The following is a 19,270-nucleotide window of genomic DNA, read 5'->3' as shown; positions in this document are numbered from 1 at the left end:
TTACTCTCCTAAAGGACATATATCTTTTAAAAAGATCTTTTGAAAATAATGCCTTCAGGAAGTTTTTTTTTTTATAAACCATATTGTTTCCAAGAAAACTGGTCTCTTCGGATGTTTCATTAAAATCAAAGTGTTTTAGACTTTCACGTGTTAGAGGGTCAATAAACTGCCGAGCCGAGCGTGAGCCTTGACTGTAGACTCCACTTGCTTAACCACCACCCTGAGCTGCTTGCAGTAGGGCGTTTCATTGCTCTACTAATCGGTATTTGTTCTAGACCAAGGTTTAATGATCTTTCCCCTCTCTGTCAGGTTGCTTTCAAGATGTACTTGGGAATTACACCCAGTGTGACCTGCAACAATTCAAGCAGAAATGAGTTTTCCCTGATTCTGGACAAGAACCCTCTGGTGGAGTTTGTGGAAGAGCTCCCTGCAGGACGGTCCTCTCTTTGCTACTGCAACTTACTCTGTGGGATTATCAGAGGCGCCCTGGAAATGGTAAAGCATGTGCTTCATTTTGCTGGCATATGAGTTATCTAGTGCTGTGTAGCAAAGAACCCCAAAATGTTCTAGCTGAAAACAACCAACTTTTATGTGCTCACACAGTTTCTGAGGATCAGAAATCTGGGAGCAGCTTAGCTGGGTGGTTGTGATCAGATGCTCCCAGCCCAGTACACGTATGGTCAAGCTGTTGATTGGGGCTGCCACCTCTGGAGACTCGCCTGGGGCTGAAGGATCCACTTCAAGCTTGCATAACCTCAGTGCCCAGCTGGCAGTGGCCAGAGGCTTCCTAGAGTTCCTGGCCACATAAACCTCTTGCAGGTGTCATCCCCACCTGGCATCTTGTGCTGCCAGCTCCCATGCAATGTGCGGCATAAACTGGACAACAGGAAGGGGACCATCGCAGGCCGTAGGAGTCTGCTTCCCACCTGAGTTACTCACCAGTTTAACTAAAACAATGATTCATATCTGTGATGTGTCAGGCACTGAGCATGCAAAGATGAACAAGACAGAGTCATGGCCCTTAAAGAATCTTCCATCTAATAGAAAAGTCAGATGTGAGAAGAAGTATAAATCAGGCTACAGGGGGACCTGGGCAGGAAGGACTTCCTAGACTTCCCAGAGAAATGCTGAACCTGATTTTGCAAGCAAAATAGGAGTTAGGCGAAGACTTTTGAAAAGGGGAGCAGGGAAAAATAATATCCCAGGGGGACAGAGCAGCATGCCCAAAGGTCCAGAAAGGAACAAGGAACTTGAACTAGTCAGTATGGCTTATGTGTAGATCGAGAGGAACTGTTACGAGAAAGAAGATTTGAATTCTTCGTAGATGCCTGGTAAAAGGATTGATACAAGCAACTTTGGAACTGAATTTTTATATGAAAAGCAGCAGAGTCAATATAGGTTTACAAATGGGGGAATGATATTTAGAAATGTATATTTCAGAAATTTCACTCCTTTGTCAACCAAGCAAAATTACACAAGGGGAACAGTGTTCAGGAGGGAGGAGGGCAGACGGGAAACAGATGATGGTGACCTCAGGTCACCCAGAACAAGGTGCCAGCAGCAGGAAGGAGGAGAAGTCTACTCAAATGGCACTGTGAGAGCAGAACAGGGAAGGCTGGATTATGGGCTAGCTGGAAGCGATGGAGTTGAGAAAAAGATTCAGGAAGGATTTCAGGTTCTGAGAAACCTCAGGGAGATGGGTGTCCTGTTAGACCAAGAGGAACAAAACCAGGAGGAGACATCTGGGCTTGGGAGAGACAGAGTGAGGAATTCAGTTTTGAACTTGCTTGGGTGGAGGCAGGTCTAACGCATATGTGAGGAGGACGTCCCACAGGCAGGTGTTCATACCTGTATGGTGCTCACAGACAGATGTGGGCAGAAGAGATCTTAGGACTGGTAGGATGGCCTAGGAGAGTCTGAGACCAAGAAGAAAAGGGACTGCAGATAGGCCTGTGGGAGGAGGCAGAACTCAGTAAGGGGCTTCAACAGAGAACACAGAGCCTGAGGCTGCAAGGAATACTCCGAAGGTGTCATCAGAGGTAGGAAAAGCAGGAGGCACAGAGGAAAGGGAGAGAGTTCCATGAAGGGAGAGTAACTATCAAGGCCAAGCACAACAGAGTGTCTGCATGAAACAAAACTGAAAATATTCACAGTGCTTAGGGACCAGAAGATGGGGGGGCGCAGGGGGATGGGAGGGGGACAGGTCGGGGAGAGGCCTCAGTGAAAACTCTTTCAGGAGAGCAGAGCTAGGGAAGTCAAGCTGTCATGGACTGGTGAGCCAACATCAGCTTGCAAAGAGGGAACAGTCAACAGTCTCGTTTTTCCGGAAGCTTAGTTAATGAGAATGGTGGGAGCAGATAGTGACCAGAGTCTAGACATGTACTGACCTCACCAGTCACAAGCATGCATGCAAATTTTAATCATGAGTGATAATTCCAGAAAAGACAGAGTAACAGGTAATCCAAAGGGGAAAGCAATAGAAGCAATGTCTGCTTCACACAGAGCCTCCATGCTCCATTCGGCACCTCCTTGGGCTTGTTCTATAGACAGTGGCTATGCGATCAAGGAAGGAAATGGGACTTGTCTGGGATCTTCTGGACAGGGGGAGGAGCCATAAAAACTTAATGAGAAACAGGATAAAGAAGTCCCTAGATTTCTTGAAGAACAGTTGATTACATGCGCTGAATGACAAATTGTATCAGACCTCAAGTGGTCCCAAATATCCAAATAACTCCAACACAGTCTCCTTGTTATTTTTATTGATTTTCTGTTAAATCTTGACAAAGACACAAAAAATTTTATGGAAGAAATAGCCAAGGGTAAATTTAACTTCTGTATATCAAAGTGTAACTTACATTCTTCTGTTGAGTGGTAAGCATCACAAGGCATGGCTTCGGCACCCTGTTTGAGTCAGATAATTTGGGCCATTAATGGTCTTAAAATCCAGGCTTGTTGACTAAGGAGTTCTAAGTGAGAGAAAGGAGTGAGTCAGATAAGATTCAATAAATATTAACTATTTGCCTGCCATACCCAGGCATTTTTCACTCATGATTTGCCTGTACTGGGTACTTTCACTTATTTATCTTATTTATTGCAATGTTTTAAAATCACTCTGAATAAATACTCTGTTGAGGGCTGGTCAGCAACGTCACCCTCCTCTTGTGTGAATGCATTTTAATAAACAGAGAGGTGAGCTCTGAGGGATGACTTCAGTGTCTGGGAGATGGAAGTGCTTTCTAGGGGGAAAGAAGATCTGAGGATCAAATATTCACATCTATGATCTCAGTCCTTAATTTTATATGCATAGTTTATTTAGTTGATTTGTTTTAAAGCTCTCAAAGCCATAAGCGACTGCTAAATGTTGTTGGGACAAGTGGTTGCATTATTTAGCTAATGCCAGAGTGATTTATGGCAAATTCTTTTGAGAGGAGTATTTTCAAAATCCATCTATCCCTGGAAGTTCTGCTTGGTCAAGCACATGGAAGGCTATCTCCGAGTTGGGACTTTGTGCTCTTCCTGAGATGGGTCCATAATTCAGCTTTGTCCCGTGAGCTAAGCTTGACACAGGCTTGCACACAGGGGATACCTCCATCATCCTTGCTGGCCCACATTGCCTTCTCTCTGCAGATTCACACCCCAGAGCAGACACATAGCTGGACCAGCTCTGAAGGATACACAGGAAGGGCACTTCATCCACACAACAAGCTATTTTTTATCATTCCATAAGGAAAGTTAAGAAAGCTGAAAGAAGAGATTGAGAACAATTTAGTTTTTTTAAAAAAATTGAATGACACAGTCCTGTTTTTATGTTTTTTCCTAGGTCCATTTGGCTGCTGATGTCACATTCTTGCAAGACAGACTAAAAGGCGACAGTGTGACAGAAATAGGAATAACATTTCTAAAAAAACTAGATGAGAAAAAATACAGACGGAAAAAATGAAGACTAGCATGCAAAATGCCCCAGGGTGGCTAGCAGAGGAGTTAATATTAGCTAAATATGTATAACCTTAGGAATTCTGAATTGCTTAGTAGCATGAGCTTTGAAAGACTTCCAAATCAGCCAGATATTTGAAAGGCAGGGCATGAGGATTCAAAGATTTTTTTCTTCTGCTTATAAATCACACATTTTCAATCTCATGTTCATGAGACTTCATGTACAAATAACTCCTTATAAGAGAACAAGCATGAATTCCACATATTCTACCACCTGTCCTCAGAAAGTCTGCTCATTCCATTACTTACATGGTAATGGAAAAAAGGGTACCATCAATACCAATAGCTGGTGTATCTATCTTTTTCACTGGAAAAATGGATGAAACGATACAGCATAGAGTTCACTATATAGAAAGTTTCTGGATATTGTAGATTGCATCCCGTATAGAAACAGTTTCAATTGCAACACTTTTCCATGTTTCTGAGATGTTATGGATGTTTTGTTTCTCATGTATAAGCTCTGCTCTTAGCTTTAGCCTCCTGAAGCTGCCCTTGATTTGTAACCACCAAGTCATGCTATTTATTTGATTCTAATCTTGAAACATCTATACATAGCATTTAGTTTTAATTAATTTTAATTTATTTAGTTTCAGATAGCTGGAATTAACCAAATTCCTTCCTTTTCTCATGAAATATTGCTAAAGGTCAGCCCAGAAAATCTCCAAAATGAAAAGTAAATAATGCTATTTGAGAATACTTTCCCCAAAGTGAATACCTCAAAACTTATTCACTTAGAATTTTTAATTATCATTTTTATTCCTTAAAAATCTTTCAAAAAATATTTTGTCTGTTACTGAGCTCTTCACGAGATCATCAGCACACAGGACAGTCTATGAGACAGCCCAGAACCTGCTGGGCTCTGCAGAGAACTCAAATTACAAGTGAATGTTAAAGTTAGAGTGGCATCGTCAGTTAAAACCAGTGCAGGTGATACAGCAGTGACAGATGCCAACTAGCACTCAGCAGCCTGAGAGTCCAGTCCCAGTCTTGTTTCTATCAGTGTCAGCTGATCCTGGGTAGTGACTGATCTTGGGTGACGCTCAAGATCTCTCAGGGTCTCTTTCTGTGTCTCTTTGTCTCTCTTCCTCTCTGTCTCTCTCTCAGTCTCTCTCTCTGTCCCTCTTTCTCTGTTTCTGACCCCCACCCCGTCTCTCTCTATGTGTCTCCCTCTCAGTTACTCTCTGTGTCTCTATCTCTCTCTTTCTCATTTAAGATGAGGGGACTGGACATGATTAAGATGTAGAACTGTATCAATGTGTTCAAATGACACCAATGACCCCTGAAAGTCTACGTTTTTAGACTTTAGAAGCCTTCAGGGAAATTGCTTCTCAGCTTTCTGCTCAAAAGGACATTGAGGTAGGCATAAAGGACCAAATAGGGTCAATGGGGCAGCTGTGGCATCAATGGAAGGATCTTCAAGCAGGCTACACAGAAGAGAAGGGATAGAACCTGGAAGAAACTGTCTTATGTCAGAAGGAATAACCCTGTGTCCTGTCTCCAGAAGAATGCTTGCCTGCAGTCCATCTCAAGGTTGCTCTTGGGGTATTTCTATTTCGCTCAGTTACCTCTTCCTTTCTCATGATATACTAACCCCTCCAGGATCCCAAGATCTCCATGTCCAAGGGCCACCCCTATGTTTCCACACTCAACTGGCTCCCCTGAAAATACCCCATGCCCTGGTGCATTCTCCCACCTGTCTACAATTTCATCTTTCTTCTCTTCCAAGCCAACCATCAAAACCCTCGGCTGATGTCTCTACTCCCCACCTGCTGCAGGCTGCCTGATGTGGCATTTCAGCAATGCTGAAGGCTGCAGCTGGCGATGGCTGTGGGCTGTGCTGCCCCTCCCCTGCTTTGCTCTCCTGGAGGGTGGGGAGTCTCCTGATATTGAATTTGTTGTGTGAAGAGTGACCTGTGCAGCCAGGAGAATGGTATGTTTGTGTACTGGTTCTGAAGAAAGTGAAAATCAAGACATTGCTGCTCATTAGAATTATGACAGCCACCTCTGGAATTTTAAATTTCATGGTAGCTACATTCAATAAGTAAAAATAAACAGGTGATACTAAGTTTAATAATATATATGATTTATCCTAATTATCCAAATTATTATCTCAACATTTCTCAATATAAAATTATTAATGAGACAGTTTACATTCTTCTTTTATACTAAGACTTTGAACTCCAATGTATATTTGACATTTTTAGCACCTCTCAATTCAATGGTAAATTTTCAAAGGTTAGAGTGAAATGAACTCCTACCAAAACAATAAGATTGTATTTAGCGGTGTTCAACAGCTTCAGATTTTAAAAACTCTGTATCAATTAAAATTAAAATTTAAACTCAATTATACTAGTCACATTGACATGCTCAATAGCCACGTGTATCTTGTGGCTACTGTAATGGACGGCATGGGTCTAGAGTTCCCAAAGGTCCATCAGGGCTCCCTGACTTTTGATGGAGTAGAGAGAGTCCAGGATCAGGGAGAGGAGCGGGCGGATGGGAGAAAAAAAAAAGTTGGGGAAAACCAGGAGAAAAAACCATCAGGGTCCACCAGTGGGTGGGGCCCCTAGAAACAATAAGGAAAGATTGCACATCACCCAGGGCTCCCAGGTGTGTCTATGGCCAAGGTATAAAGTTGGATCTTTCTGATGAAGGACTTGAGGATGGCACATTCTGGAACAACAAGGTTATGTCATATTTTTATTTCACAAAAGCATTTACTCTGAACCCAAAGCTTTTATAAAAGCAAAAATGTTTTTTAAGTCAGTGTTTCACTGTCTTACTCACTTCCCCTGGAGTAGTGGCACGATCACACCTCACTGCAATCTCAACCCTCTGGTCTCAGGAGATCCCTCCACCTCAGTCTCCAGAGTAGCCGGGACTACAGGCATGTGCCACCACACCTGGCTGATTTTAAAATTTTTAGTGGAGACAAGGTCCTTCTATGTTGCCCAGGTTGGTCTCAAACTCCTGGGCTCAAGCAATTCTCCTGCCTCAGTCTGTCAAAGTGCTGGGATTACAGGTATGAGCCATTGCGCCTGGCCCAAAACAGATTTTATCATCTTAGCAAAGCCAATGGGCAAGAAATGTTTGGGGCAGAGAGATAATTTAGTGTTGTTCAAAGGATGCCACCAGATGCTGCTTGATCTGTTTACTGAGGAGACCAACTTTGGCTGCCTGTTAACTATTCACAGTTGCCAAGAAATGCTTCTCTCAGCATTCTGTACACTTATTTATTGTCTTCTGAAATCTCTGGCTTTCATCCATTAGCCATTAGAAGCCTGGATCTCTTGGAATGAACTATTGTGAGGAAGTGGAATGTTTCTTCTTCTCCCTGTGTATGAAAAACTAAAGGGGAACTGTGGAAAACCACATGCTTGAAGTGAGACAATGATGTTAAAATGAATTTGTAACCAGAGAAACTGCTTTAAGAAAGATCTGTCACTACTGTAACAAAGACCTACTAGTTGTTAACTAACATAGTAAACACCGAAAGATAGGATACTCTCCATGGTGAAGAGTCTCTCCAGTGGGTCTGTGGACTCTGGGTGGTCCTTCCATTTCACAGTTTTGGAAACTCATGGATAGCTCCTAGGTTACACAGAAGGAGTCTGTGAAGGAGGCATCCTACCAGCCCTGGAAACTTGGTAGACAGAAGACTCCATAATCTTCTTAAACAAGAGGGCTAGATGCTGTTTACTCTACTCAGTTGCCTATTCCCCAAAAGGTCTGTCCAGTCTCTGAGGGTCCTCATTTGGATAAGCCTTCCAGAACTTTAGCCAGACATGACCAGTGACCAACTGACAGTATCTATGACAAGCTATTGGCACACAGAAAGGGGTGCAGCAAGCGTAAGGCCTCAATCTGTGATCTGAGCAGGAGAGATGCAGTTTGTGCTCAATCTGTCACCCTAGGACTGACCTGAGCCCCAGCAATCATTAGCGACATCTCCATTTTGAAGTGTTTCATTGGCTAGAAGGAACTAAACAAAACAGTCAAAGGTTGGGAACCCTTCCCTAAACATGGTTAAGAAGTTCAAGTCCTGGGGTGATTCCTCGTTCTCCCTAATGCAGATCCTGTCTTCCCAGTTGTCTTTCTTACTTTTCTTTCTCTGCTTCTCTGGTCTGCCATGTCTTCTTCAGCTGCCCTGTGGCTGCCATATACCCTTCTTTTTTTCTTTAGAGGAGTCTTCCTGCAATGCCTCACTTTCTCCTTTATTCCCTCTTCTGTTTCCCTCCTTTTAATTATGCTCCATGTAGTGGACATTTGTTGACGTTCTATGTCTTTCCCCTCATAATCAATTGTTCTGTTTAGGAGCCCACCATTTAATCAGGTAGCACATCCACTTCAGGGAAATCAGCCCATTCCCAGAGCCACTGAGGTCACCTGAGCACAGTGGCTCATTCCTAGTTTGAAACTACTTCCTTCTTCCACACCTAAGCCAGTCTACACGGAACATTTTCCAGATCACAATCATTGGATCTTGTGTGGTCCAACTGTCAGCTGGTTAGGCAGACTTGAGCAGGAAATGAAGAGGGAAAGAATGAGAAGCAGGAAGCCAGCTGTCATTTACTCATTTTAGAAATTTTCTTTCATGATGAGCTGGGTTGAATGTGAAACCCACTTGGATTTAAAGAGCATTTTTTTTTTCTTTTCTCTCTACATTGCCGTTAGGAATGTGGATCCTCCCTCTTCCTCAATGTAACCTGCTAGGGAGGCTGACTTTATCTAGTAAATCACTACTAATGTTTGAGATTGGACAACCAACCATATTAAACTACCAGTAACCAAGAGGTAACGAAGAAGCTACACATCTTTAAAGAAGCATTTGCAAACCCAGATAAGGAGCTATCTTGTTGAACTCTTTTGAAGCTCCCTGAAATCCTAAAAATGTAAACTCTTTTTCTTTATGATATTTAGTTTCAGACTATGTTTTTTGTTAATCATTAGTCTTTTAAACTAGAGCTCATTACATGTATAAGTAATAAATCATGAGAAGATAGAAGATGCATAGCCCCAAAATTGTTTAAAGACACTTGTAACTTTTTAATTTATTTATTTATTATTATGAAGTTGTGGGGTACAGTTAAGGGTTAGGTATACAATTGCATTTCATTCAGGCACCCTGTTGATATGGGGTGTTTCCCCGACACTTGTAACTTTAGCAAGGTAGAATGAACAATATCTAGACATTAGTTCATGCCAAAGGTCATGTGAAGGATTTATGACCTAACCATAAAGAGGGAAAAAACGCCTGAGAGGGCACTCACCAACTGAGACCAGAGACTAAGACAAAGAAAACTGTAAAAACCAAAGAATGAAGTGGGGCTGTCTCACTCTCTGAGCAGCCCGTTTTTCTTGACTCTTAGGAGTGACCTACCTTACTGTGCTCTACTTTATTTACTTGCAATAAAACTCTGCCTTGCTATCCTGAGTCTGGTGTCGTATCCAATTCTTTGTTCAGGAATAACCAGAGAACCCCAAGTCAGCATTTCCACTGACACTATCACTGCAATTTTTACTTGATAGCTATAAAGCAAGGGTCCCCCCTACCCCCTACCCCTCTCTCCCTCTCCCTCTCTCTGTCCCTTCTTCCCTCCCTTTCCCTTCTCCTGCCGCTCCCTCCCTCCCTCCCTCCCTCCATCTCTCTGGAAATATGTGTCTCTGGTTGCTGCTGACATAGGGAGGAGGACAAGAATGAATGAATCAAAGAGAAAAAAGCCTGCTCTGCCTCTGGAAGTTCAGTTACACGAGCTCATATATTTATTGTATTTGCAAGAGGGTAGGGTTGGGTTTCTGTTACTTGCAATCAACAGGATCCAAAATAATGTATGCTCCAAATCTCCTATCTCTATTAATAGCACTGCAGCAAAGTTTTTGCATGATGCATATGTGAGAGGTTGGATAATTTGCAACATATGCAAGAATATCAAAGAGAATAAACTCTTTATAATTGCATTTATCACATGGATGAAAGCCATTGAAATAAAGCTTGGACTTATATGGCTCTCGTCTCCACAGAAAGGAAAAGGTTACAGGAGGGAGAGAATAGAAACTTACATTATAGTGAGCATCTACTCAGCACACAAGGCCTGGAAAGGGAGATGACTTAGGTTTGAATCAGTGGTAGCTCCTAAAACAAAACAAAACAAAACAAAGCTTCATATATTTCAAGTCCTTGCTTCAGTTATTTTCACTGGAAAGTTAAATCACGTTGGAGTCACTGGAGGATTCCAGAGTGAGAGCAGTCGTCTGGTTTCAGTAGCTGCCCAGTAGTGTAGCTCTTTTAAGCCAGCAGACTGTATTCATGCTTTTCTATTCTGTATAGTGTATAGTGTTGGAATCACATGGATTTTGATGACTAAGAAGAGGACATAAGGCAATAGAAGAACCTGGAGATGTTGCTTCTTGGATTTGGATTCAATTAACATTTCTATCAAATGCCAGACATATGTGGATATGTCTTTTAATTTTTGCAACAATCTGTGAGGCATTAAGTCTGTAACAGGAAGAGAGAAGTATTTGGCTATGAAATTACAAAGGACCAAAACTTGCCAGTGCTTTAATTGCATTAAGATGTGAGGTTGGAGCATAAAGGGGAGTTGGCAATGGCTCCCAAGGATCTTCCTTGGGAGACTGAGTGAATGGAGGGACCGCAGGAGGAGGAGCAGCCAAGGGAAGCTAAGAAACTTGGAAGACTTTGAGTCAAGGTGCCTTTGAAACAACCAGACAACACTAGGAGCTCAGAAGAGAGGTCCAAACTGAAGATGAGCTTTGGAGTCAACAGTGTATAACAGCATGAGCAGTGGATATGGACGCCAATCAAAAATGGATTTGAGAAAATATGAGGCAAAACTAGAATTTTGAGAACTACTGCCACTCAAGAGGCGACGAGGAGAGAAAAGAGCAGGTGAGGCCAAGCTTTCCATCAGAGATATAGACGGGAGAAGCCAAGTTTCAAGGAGAACAGAGTCATCTGAGGTGTTAGATGCCACAGAAAAGCCAAGAAAGGCCAGAAAAGCGATTCTGGAGCTGGTGATGAGAAGGTCATTGTGTCAAGGCAATTTTAGGCCAGTGGTGGGGCAGACACCTTGCTGTAGTGCACTGAGGAGTCAATGGGTGGTGAGATGCTGTGTAGGAATAATTTTGTAAAGAAACCTTGTAAATGGAAAGAGACATGGAATACTCGGTACAAGGTTGGGCTGTTTACTCTTTTATTTTTGCTTTTTTTAAGATTACAGGCATTTGAAAAGATAGGAGAGAGATAATATCTGATCAGGCGGTGAGGAGGTTGAAGATAGAGGATAAACATTTTTTATCTGTGAGGAGGAACGTTTGACTCTGAGCTGCATGAAGACAGGCATGGTGAGGTTGAGAGAGGGCAGAGAAGGGGATGGCACTAGGGATGTTGGGGGAAAGACCACGATCAAGCTGGTGACTGTTGGCCTCAGTGTTCCCTGCAAAGCAAGATTCAAGGTCTTTGTGGAGATGGAGGTGGGTAGAGACTGGATGAGGACACTTTACCATAGAATGAGGTTATATTCTCGGTACTCATGCCCAGGCGTAGAGAATAACACTGCCTTCAGAATGAACAGGCTTGCACATGCCTGGGTGGGGGATCCACATGGCCTTTACTTCCCTGTGCTCTGAGAAACGATTCTCCATGATGGCACCAACAGGAGGAGGATAATGTCCTAACTAGATGCACTCAACCTGGCTTCCCCAAGGATCATAAGCACAATTTCCTCTGTCTCCTGAGGAGATAGGGTGATTCAGTTGTGGATTATCTTGGGTACCTCTTCCAAAAAGACAGCAGATTTGTGGCTACAAACTTTCCCCAGGTGCTCCTGCACTCTGAAGATGCTCATGACACACACATGGAAATAGCCACTGAAGAAGGCCACAGAAAGCTACATCCTGGGACTGCTAAGACCTGGATGGCAATTGTCCCAAAGATGTCAAAGAAATGTGAAAAGCTGACAGATGGCACTATTGAAAAAGAAAAAACAGGAAAAGCAGCACAAGAGCTGGATCCAATAATTGAAATAGCCCAGAGACAATTTTTACTGCTGTAGGGATGCTTAACTCATTAAAAGAAAAAATTCTCCCCCCCCCCATCAGCAGTCCCCTAAAACACTAACCTGTGACTGTCTTGTGGCTGCCTAAGACATTTCAGGCAGTCTGGAAGAACTGAAGGTCAAAACAATATACTTTTCAACACCCTAGACAGGTGAAAAATTGGCCTTGTAAGCTTTTCTGAACATCTGCTGGGTGGAGCCCCTCATGAGGGAAGTGGAAATCAAAACCACAATGAGATAACACCTCACACCCATTAGAGTGGTTACTGTCAAGAAGCCAAAAGATAACAAGTATTGGTGAGGATACAGAGAAACTGAACTTTTGGTAAGAATGTAAAATGATGCAGCTGCTGTGAAAAAGATTATAGTGGTTTCTCAAAAAAATTAAAAGCAATTACCGTATGATCCAGCAATTTCATTTCTGGTTATATACCCCCCAAGTTGAAAGCAGAGTCTCAAAGAGATATTTGTATACTCCTATTCATAGCAGCATTGTTTACAGGAGCCAAAATGTAGAAGCAACCCAAGTGTCCATCAATGGGTGAAGGGATAAATAAAACATATCTGTACACATGATGAAATATAATTCAGCTTTAGAAAGGAAACTCTGACATGTGCTACAATGTGGCTGAATCTTGAGGGCATTATGCTACATGAAATAAGGCTGTTCTCCAAAAGACAAATATTGTATGATGCCACTTATATGCAGTACCTAGTAGTAGTCATGTCTGTAGAGACAGAAAGTAGAATGGTGGCTGCCAGGGCTTGGGGAAATGGGAATGTGGGGCTTGTTGTTTAATGAGCACAGAATTTCCATTTTGCAAGATGAAAAGTGCCCTGGAGATGGGTGCTGGTGATGGGCACACAGCAATGTGCATGTGCTTGATACCACTAAGATATTAATTTACAAATGGTTATGATGGTAAATTTCATGTTATGTGTATTTTGCCACAATTAATTTTTTTTAATATGTCAAATGCCTACAAGTAAAGGGTTGATTAAACAAACACAAAATACATTTAAGGAACATTTCAATTTTTCAATATTTGAGCTTTATTTTAATCCCAATTCAAACAGATATTACCTTTATGCGGTAGGCAGGAACTTAAATGCTGACAGGATATTTGATGATATTAAGAGATCCCTGCTGTTATTAGATGTGATGATGGTGCTGTGGTTTCAAGAAGTTTTCTTTTTTTTGAGTTGGAGTCTCACTCTGTTGCCCAGACTGGAGTGCAGTGGCCGCTCCCAGCCACCACACCCTTGACCTGCTGGGCTCTGGCGATCCTTCCGCCTCAGCCTTCCAAGTAGCTGGAACTACAGGTGTGTGCTACCACGCCCAGCTGATTTTTTTGATTTATTGTAGAGATGAGGTCTCACCAAGTTGCCCGGGTCTCAAACCCGCGGGCTCAGGCAATCCACTCACCTCAGCCTCCCAAAGTGCGGGATTACAGGCTGAGCCACCGAGCCCGGCTTCAAGAAGTTTTCCGTGACCTGCCCCCTGTTCTTCTCCACAGCCCTTGTGCCCAGTGTTGGGGCAGTGCTGAACCAGTTTGGTTAAGACACAACACCGTCCATGCCTCTGTGCCTTTCACAACACTGTTCCTTCTTCCTGCAATGCTCTTTCCTTTTTGTACTTGAAACAATACATCTTCCAAACACTGCTTCAGAGTTCATGTTCCCTAAAATCATCCCTTATCACTCTTTTCCCATTCCTTAATTTGTTTGTCAGTTTATATCTTGCCTCATTCCCTAAATACCTGAGACAGCTCCCGGGCACTTCACCGCTCTCCTATTTCTCTCACATGTATGTTAAATGAATCTTTGCACAAATCCCGTTGCACTATAATTCCTAGATTAGAGGTCTTTCCTGCCCCCACTGGACTGTAAGCTTGTAATGGAAACCCGATGTTTATTAAACTGGTTCCTGCCTTATAATTTTTTGAGTGATATTGCAAATAGAAGCAAAAGTTTAAAAAAGGATATAACTAGAATTTTTTCCATACTTTCAATTAATAGAGAAAAAAATAGCTACCACAGCTGATTAAAATGATCACTAGAGCTTTTGCTTCATCACAGAACACTAAGAAATTTGTATCCATCTTGTCATTTTAGTCATAGGATTATTTTGCATCAGTTCAGAAACACTGGAAGATATAGAGCAGCAGTTAACATCATGTGGATGTTCCTTTCTGTAGATGTAATGACCCTATTTGGGAACCCCTGGAAGAGAATAAGGCTTTGCAAATATTGAAAGCACTGATAACAAACAGAGGTAACATTTAAAGGTTCTTTCCACATATTTTAATGATTATTTCCGTAATTATCTTGCTTCTCTTTTATTGCTTAGTTTACCTTTTAAAAGTGTGTTCATGCAAATACTTTAAAGAGTGAGTTGGATAAGAGCAAATCACCTGCTTACCTCCCCTTGCCTGGCTGCCACCACCTCCACCTTGGCTACCACTTCCTACTTCATGGCAACTCCTGGTATTGGTGGCATTTCTGTCCCTAATGTGCTCATATAGCCCTGACTCAATTCTCTAAGTCACTATTCTTTTACTTCTGCATAAGAAAGAGGAGGCTTTCTCACAAGGCTGCCACACACAAGTAACCTTTCCAACTCTCAATCCTACTATAGTGGGTTCTGAAGACCCAGTTCGTCTTTTTACCTTTTTCTATTTATTATGAGTCACTCAGTCCAGCACACACTCAAGGGAGGGAATTCATCTCTATCTCTTGAAGAAAAGAGTTTCAAAAATTTGTGGACATGTTTCAAAACTACCACACACTATTTAAAAGAGGTTTCAGTGACGTACCAGGAAAAATATTAGTAAATGACTCTTAATTTTGTTAACTTTTTTCTCTCTAATCCTTGAGATATAGGGCTAATTGTCTTATGGAGGGGCTGATTTTGCCACCAAGTGGTGTGTTCTCTGTTTGTCACCATCTTAGGAATTTTCTCCTCCCACATCCTGCATGGAGACTCTAGTCTCCTTGGTCCCCCACTTGCCTTTCTAGGGGCACTCTCTTTTCTGGAAGAGTGCATTCTCTACTGGCTTCCTGATAAGAGTGAACAGGAGATAAGGTTTGTAAAAGTATGTTCATCCTGCTTCCAGTTATTTTTCAGAACTTCAATGTCATTTGTTTCTGTACGGGAAACTCCAGGGTTTTCTGCATATCCTCCTTGTTCCAAAATTGCCCCATGATAGTCCCATGTGGGCCTGTCCCCTCCACTGTGCTGGTCACCGAGTGGCACTCTTCCATCCAGAAATCCATGCTCTTCCACTTAGGGAAACAGTCAATCATTTCCTTGATGATTTCTAATTCTATTCTCTGTACTTTTCCCTTTCTCCTGGAATCATAGTAGGGTGTTACATCTCCTGGCCTGATTTTCTAATTTTCCTTTCTAATATTTTATCTTAATCCTCTACTTCCTAAGATAATTCCCTGTTTATCTTCCAAATCTGTGGCATTTTCTGCTCTCATGTTATTAATTTCCAAGAATTCTTTTTTCCTCTACATGTTTTAAAATACAATTCTATTCTTATTTTTTACATGTAACATCTTCTGTTATATGTCTGAAATCATTCATGGTAGTTTTCAGAATTTTCTTAAAAGTCCATAATTTCTGTTTCCCCCAAGTACTTCTATTTTGTTTGTTTTGGCTTCTGTCTTTTAAACTTTTCTTGAGACGCTGGAGTCCCTTAACGATCCACTTATTGGATAAAATATGACTTAACAGGAGCTAGTGGTTTGTGGACCTCAACATGGAATAAGTTGGGGGATTTAAATGTGAATATCAAAATGTGTCATTTAACTGAAGTCACTTCTTTTGGGCAGGTAAATGTGCTAGACATGGGTTATCTGACTCTACTACCTAGAGAACAGAGGCTTCATGCCAGCACACTGTGAGTCAGTCTGGGAGCAAAGGCTGGGAAAGAGCATTTTATTTCCTTCATTCAACATAGTGTCCCTGCCTTCAACTATGCCTATTGTCCCTCAGTTCAGAAATATTTTTGAAAAACTATCTAGAGATTAAAATTCCCATCTTCGGGTGGGGCAAGAGAGGCCGTTGCCTGGCTGTAGGCAAGGGGGACAGAGATCTGAGGGACGATTCTTCTCAAACAAGTTTTCAGCCAATCTTGTTGACTCTGCCTCCAACCCCATTTCTAGTGCCAGGTGAGGCTAATTCCTGAGCATTTTACAGACTCCATGGCCTAAGTCATATTGCTTCTTATCTTCCTCTACTCTGGCTTGGCAGTCGATTTTTTCTCAGGTCTGTTAGGCCAATTTCAGTTACTATCTACTTTCTAGCAACTGTGTTGCTTTCCCCACTCTCTTGATCTGTGGTTGCTAGATGCCACTTAAAAAGACCCCTTTACATTTATTTTATTGCTGTTAAATATGTACTTTCAAACCAATGATTTTAAACAGAAGTGTCTATTTCGATTGTTATTCATTGTCAACAATCATATTTGCCAAGCATTATTTTTAAGACATGCAAATTGTTGTATCTCAAATTAGAGGAGGACTCTAGAGGAACTGAAATAAAGGTGTGGATTTTAAGAACATAATACTACTATTTCTAAAGAGTGAGCTCACTATACATCTTCAGAGAGAGTTAGGCAGCTTCTAGTTAGTATAAATGTACCTAGCATCCTGGAAAGACTATGGAATTCCATTGGTATGAACAGTGGCAAGCTGATTTAAACGTTAAAGAATGTGGACTTGTAAAAGTTAGTCATCTTCAATTTCATATGAATTGAACGGGAACAGTTTTCTCATCCAGAAATCTTTAGCAGAGCTGGAAGCAGAGGAGAGAGTTAGAACTGTTTTGATTTTTAAGAGAAAAAAACATCTGTTTTTGATTTTATGCACTGCTGTCTCTCCAAATGCCTTTAAGTATCTTTAAAGACACCTAGATGTATGAGGACCTAGTCTTCTTGAAATAAACTCTAGCTCAATGACTCCCCTATGCACCCCTCTACTTGCTTGGTCATTGAAGCAAATTGCCCCACAACCTGACCATATCTCAGATTTGATTTTGTTGAAGTTGCTATTTTTGGATTAGAATATGTGAATTAAGAACATTGTAAGGTAAACCAAACAACAGTTGGGGGCCATCTGCCTCTGATTATCGGGGTACTGCTTTCCACTGTGTATTCTGGGGAACACCAATAATCCCTCAGATGCAGGATACTCCATGAAAAAAGTTTTTTTTCTTTTAAATTTTGTTTCTTTACTATGTGTAAGAAAAACATTAAATATATGTATATAACTTTTATACTATAATCTGCCCTTATGAAATACAATGCCATACAGAAAAGACCAACAAATAACACAGGAAATTGTCTGATTCATAAATACCATTTTTGAAGTCTAGGAATGATAATGTATTTGCCAGAATGCAGCATCTGGTTGCTGACTTATTGTCTATGGTTCTGTACTTTGTGTCTTAAGACTTCAAGAAATATTTGTGAGATTTGAAATTTTTAAATTCTTAATAAAATAAACACATATAATTTTTCTCATGCTTTAAAAATCAGTTTTATTGCTATTTTGCGAGTGTTGCAAAACAATTTTTAAAAATCTTCAGAAGATATAAAAGCACACTGGGAAGAGGAAACATAGTTTTATTGTAATACAACGAGCTGTATGATCAGGTGTTGCAGTGGGTGTGAGAAGCGAGGCCATGGGACGTCAGAGGAGGAAGCTACTGTGGACTGATGCAGTCAGGAACACACTGAGGAAGAAGTGCGATTAGAAGTAGTGCTTGGGAGGGAGACACTGGGAGCTGGAAGGGGTCCTGCCTGGTCCCCCATGCCCTCATATGTCTGCTTGTACAGAGACGGTAGAGCTCTGGCTGCCTTTTACCCAGGCCATTTCTTAGGGGTGTGCTTGCGGCAAGCAACCTTGAGAGATAGAGTAAGGTCTCCTTTGTGGATAAAGAATAGGCTTGATGATTACTTGTTCTATACTGGTGGCTCCCCAAGCTCGTCATCTCTCTACTAATGGTGTGTGCAAGTATTCACCTTAGCCTTCTGTGTTGCCCCCTAGGACTTAGGGACAAGGGAACCATCTCAAACTCTGTGTTCACCTGTGATTCATACAGTTTTTGTCACTGGCCCTGAGGTTTAATCTCTTCTGCCAGTTTCCATACCATAACAGGCTCTTAGCTTATAAGTGGGGTACAACAAAACCCCAGACATGGCATCAGGAATGTGGGAGAAAAGAGAAATTAGTTGGGTGGAGAAGTGCAGCTGAGCTGGGTCTGTTTCAGATGGTGGTCATGAATATGGTGGAATGGTTAGAAATCCTGATTCAGTTAGAGATTGAATATGGAAGAATATTTTTAAAATAAGCATAAGTAGATAGGATGGGGGAAGGGAGCAGGTAGATTTTTAGGGCTTCGATGACAGGCATGGGGACTTAGATCTGTTTACTAAGCCAACCACCGTGTCAAGTACCGGACAGACATGCCAGCAACATCAGATGCAGTTTCTCTATGCAGGTGAAGATAGAAATTTCCTGTCCCTCAAATTCAAGAAGGGAATTTGGGCCACACACCCTAGTTTTACATAAGAAATCACTAGAACCAAACTGAAAACTGTCTCAGTTGACCAAGGACATCTTTGCCTCAGCGACCATGATTCTGAAAGTCAATCAATGATATTCTCATCCTTCTGAAAATCAGACACTTAGCAACTGCTTCACTCTAATAACTGTGCTTCCATACTTAGGATTCCACCAATTCACAAACAAGTCCCACTTCTGAAAGTTCATGTAGTCCTGAAACCCACCACTCCCCAAAATTTGATCTCAAGAGACTGTGTCCTGCAAGTATGACTCTCAGTGGCCTAACAGGCAATAAATTCAGTTTCTTGTTTCAGAAATTGAGTAGTAACCTCTTTGACACATGGAGATTAGAGTTTAGATTTGATGAAACAAACAGTGAGGATCTCTCAGTCAGGATGATGAAATCCATGTTTTAGGATAATTGATCCTGCAATTGCAGCAAGGAGGAATCAGAAGAGGCAAAGGCTGCAGACAGGTAAGCCAGGTAAGAGACTACAGCAATGACCCAGGCTCAGAGGAGATGGAGTTGGTAAAACCTGAAGTTCATCTCAGCACTTTATCCCTGACTCCTTACACCAAGTGACTCAATGCATTCAGCTATAGCATCAACATCTCTGAAGACT

At 41.7% G+C, this 19,270-nt stretch overlaps 1 protein-coding gene across 1 annotated transcript in view; it reads left to right on the top strand.

Annotated features, from left to right (window-relative positions):
* Positions 1–4,064, top strand: part of TRAPPC3L (trafficking protein particle complex 3 like) — a 48,644-nt gene extending 44,580 nt beyond the window's left edge. Inside the window, exons 4-5 of the mRNA XM_008055274.2 lie at positions 310–495; positions 3,821–4,064. Coding sequence (XP_008053465.1) covers positions 310–495; positions 3,821–3,940 — 306 coding nt within the window. The 3' untranslated portion in view covers positions 3,941–4,064. The remainder of the gene's footprint in view (positions 1–309; positions 496–3,820) is intronic.
* The last annotated feature ends 15,206 nt before the right edge of the window (positions 4,065–19,270 follow it).

Source organism: Carlito syrichta, unplaced genomic scaffold, assembly GCF_000164805.1.
Source record: "Carlito syrichta isolate Samal-C Ts95f unplaced genomic scaffold, Tarsius_syrichta-2.0.1 Scaffold301807, whole genome shotgun sequence".
Classification (NCBI taxonomy): domain Eukaryota; kingdom Metazoa; phylum Chordata; class Mammalia; order Primates; family Tarsiidae; genus Carlito; species Carlito syrichta.
Note: the sequence above shows the minus strand (reverse complement) of the source record. Positions and strands in the feature narration are given on the sequence as shown.